Source organism: Aphis gossypii, chromosome 1 (assembly GCF_020184175.1).
Source record: "Aphis gossypii isolate Hap1 chromosome 1, ASM2018417v2, whole genome shotgun sequence".
NCBI classification, from domain to species: Eukaryota; Metazoa; Arthropoda; class Insecta; order Hemiptera; family Aphididae; genus Aphis; species Aphis gossypii.
In genome coordinates, this window is record NC_065530.1 from 14,697,035 (window position 1) to 14,699,149 (window position 2,115).

The following is a 2,115-nucleotide window of genomic DNA, read 5'->3' on the forward strand; positions in this document are numbered from 1 at the left end:
AAGTTAATACTATTGTAAAGTGTACATTATAACATTACATGGTTAGATTGTGAGCAATACCTCGAAGATACTCCAGACGTGTTTTACCTTCACGATTGTCAAAAGCCGTTTTCAAGCGCTGTTCAAGTTTTTGCTGAACATTTGTTGGTCGTGGCTTTGGAGCTCCTCTGAGAATTGCTTCTATATCTGCGTCAACCTTACTTTGTTCTTTCTGAAGTTCTTTAATCAGCGTAAACAGACCAATATGAGCCCTCCCTACCAATTCATTCCAACGCCGATGCCAGGCCTCCGCATGGTTAGAAGTCCTAGGAATACCATTATCTATAAAATGATGATAATAGTAATTAAACAAACTTTATAAATAATTGAAAATTATTGAATAAAAATAGAGTATAGGTACCAATGTTTTCATAAATTGACCACAACGATGGAGGAAAAAGTGGAATGTTCCTATGTTCGGTGTTGCGCACTATACGACGGACTTTACCTAATGTATAATTGTCTTCAAACCATTGCACAAAACTACTTGCATTGTTAGGCATGATTTCTTTAACCTCTTTGAATGCATCAGGAATTTCCTCTTCGGGCAAAAATGCAAGAGACAACATTTGTCGTATTTTAATACTAAAATTTTCATTATTTCCATACTCGATAGATAGACCAAGGCTTTGTAATTTTCGCCACGCACTTTGGCATAAATGAAATAAACATCCTTTACTTTTAGATAACGGAAACTCATGTTTGCTCGCATTTATTGCAACTATCTCAAAGTCGCTTATTATGTATTCAGGTGCTAAGTTTATATTATTGTCTTAAGCAAAATCAATTATATCCTAAAAAAAAAATGTTATAAATATTTTTATTATATATTGCTTTAAATAGCTACTTTTGAAAACAAGAACGTATTAAAGTAAATTAATTTCTAAATTATAAATATATAAGCTTGAAAAACGGATGTCTAAATTAATAAAAAATGTTGCATTTTCATTATTACCTGATACATTTGGTTATAACATTGCTCTCTTTTACTTGTCATAAGAACATATACTAAAGGCAAAACTCTAGAGTTGTCACCGAAACCAACTTGTGCGTGAATAGTATACAGTTGCGTAAATATAGTAGGCACTGTTTTAAAAGTACCGTCAACTATCCAAAACATTGATTGACTGAGTTTTTGAACGTTATTCACAGTAGAAAATACAAGTATCTTATCTTCACCTAAAATAAATAGAAAAAAAACTAAATTTAGATTGCATAATTATTAATTTATTAACATACCTATTACTGATTCTTTAATGAGAAATATTTGATCAGATAGTGTTTTTTTCAAATTATCCGGTATATTAAGATCATCAATTGAATTTGGTTCTGTATGATGGTGAGTAATACGTGCACGCTTTATTTTTTTTCGTTGTGCTTCGTAACTAGGAAGATAAGGTTTTATATTCTCTGAAACGTTGGATTGTGTAGATTGAATAATTTGGGACGGTTTATTTGTTGTAGACCGGGCTGTATCTTAATATTTAATTTAATTTAAATTACTAAATAGGCTTAAAAAAAATTTCTAATAATTTTTATTTACCTTTTAATATAGAATTTGCAATAGCAACTGGAGCTCGACTAGCTTCTGGAGCATGATTATGGTCATTGTCGGACCTCAACTTATGTCTTCCATCAATTAAAATAGTGGACGCACGCCCTTTGCATTTAAATAATACTTTTTTTTCACAATTCCAATAATACAGATCGTCTCTATTTTTATCTTTAACCATTAAATAACCTTTCACTACCAATTTTTCTCGTCCTTGTTGTGACAGGACAATATCACAATATTCTTCCATATTTTCACCTATACTGTATAAATTCCACACAGAGACTGCGAGTATCTTCAAAGACTCAATTAAGTTTACACAATTGGAAAAAGGCACCGTATCAATTGAGTGTTTGTTGTCGTACGATAAAATGTTTCGATTAAATAATAAATCGATTAGATTAAAATAAAAATATAAATTAAATGTGAAATTAAATTACTACAAATATTCGGTGTTTACTATAGTTGCGGTAAAAATCAAAACTTACGTACTAGTTCAGGTCACCCTTCAAAAAGGTTACATA

At 30.8% G+C, this 2,115-nt stretch overlaps 1 protein-coding gene across 1 annotated transcript; it reads right to left on the minus strand.

The window, feature by feature from the left end:
- Window positions 1–958: 958 nt before the first annotated feature.
- Window positions 959–1,858, minus strand: LOC126549329 (uncharacterized). The gene is made up of 3 exons (XM_050198165.1): window positions 1,583–1,858; window positions 1,279–1,515; window positions 959–1,218 (listed from the first exon to the last, which is right to left on the minus strand). Exons 1-3 carry the CDS (start codon window positions 1,839–1,841, stop codon window positions 959–961), a joined length of 756 nt encoding a protein of 251 aa, XP_050054122.1. The 5' UTR covers window positions 1,842–1,858.
- Between the last annotated feature and the right edge of the window lie 257 nt (window positions 1,859–2,115).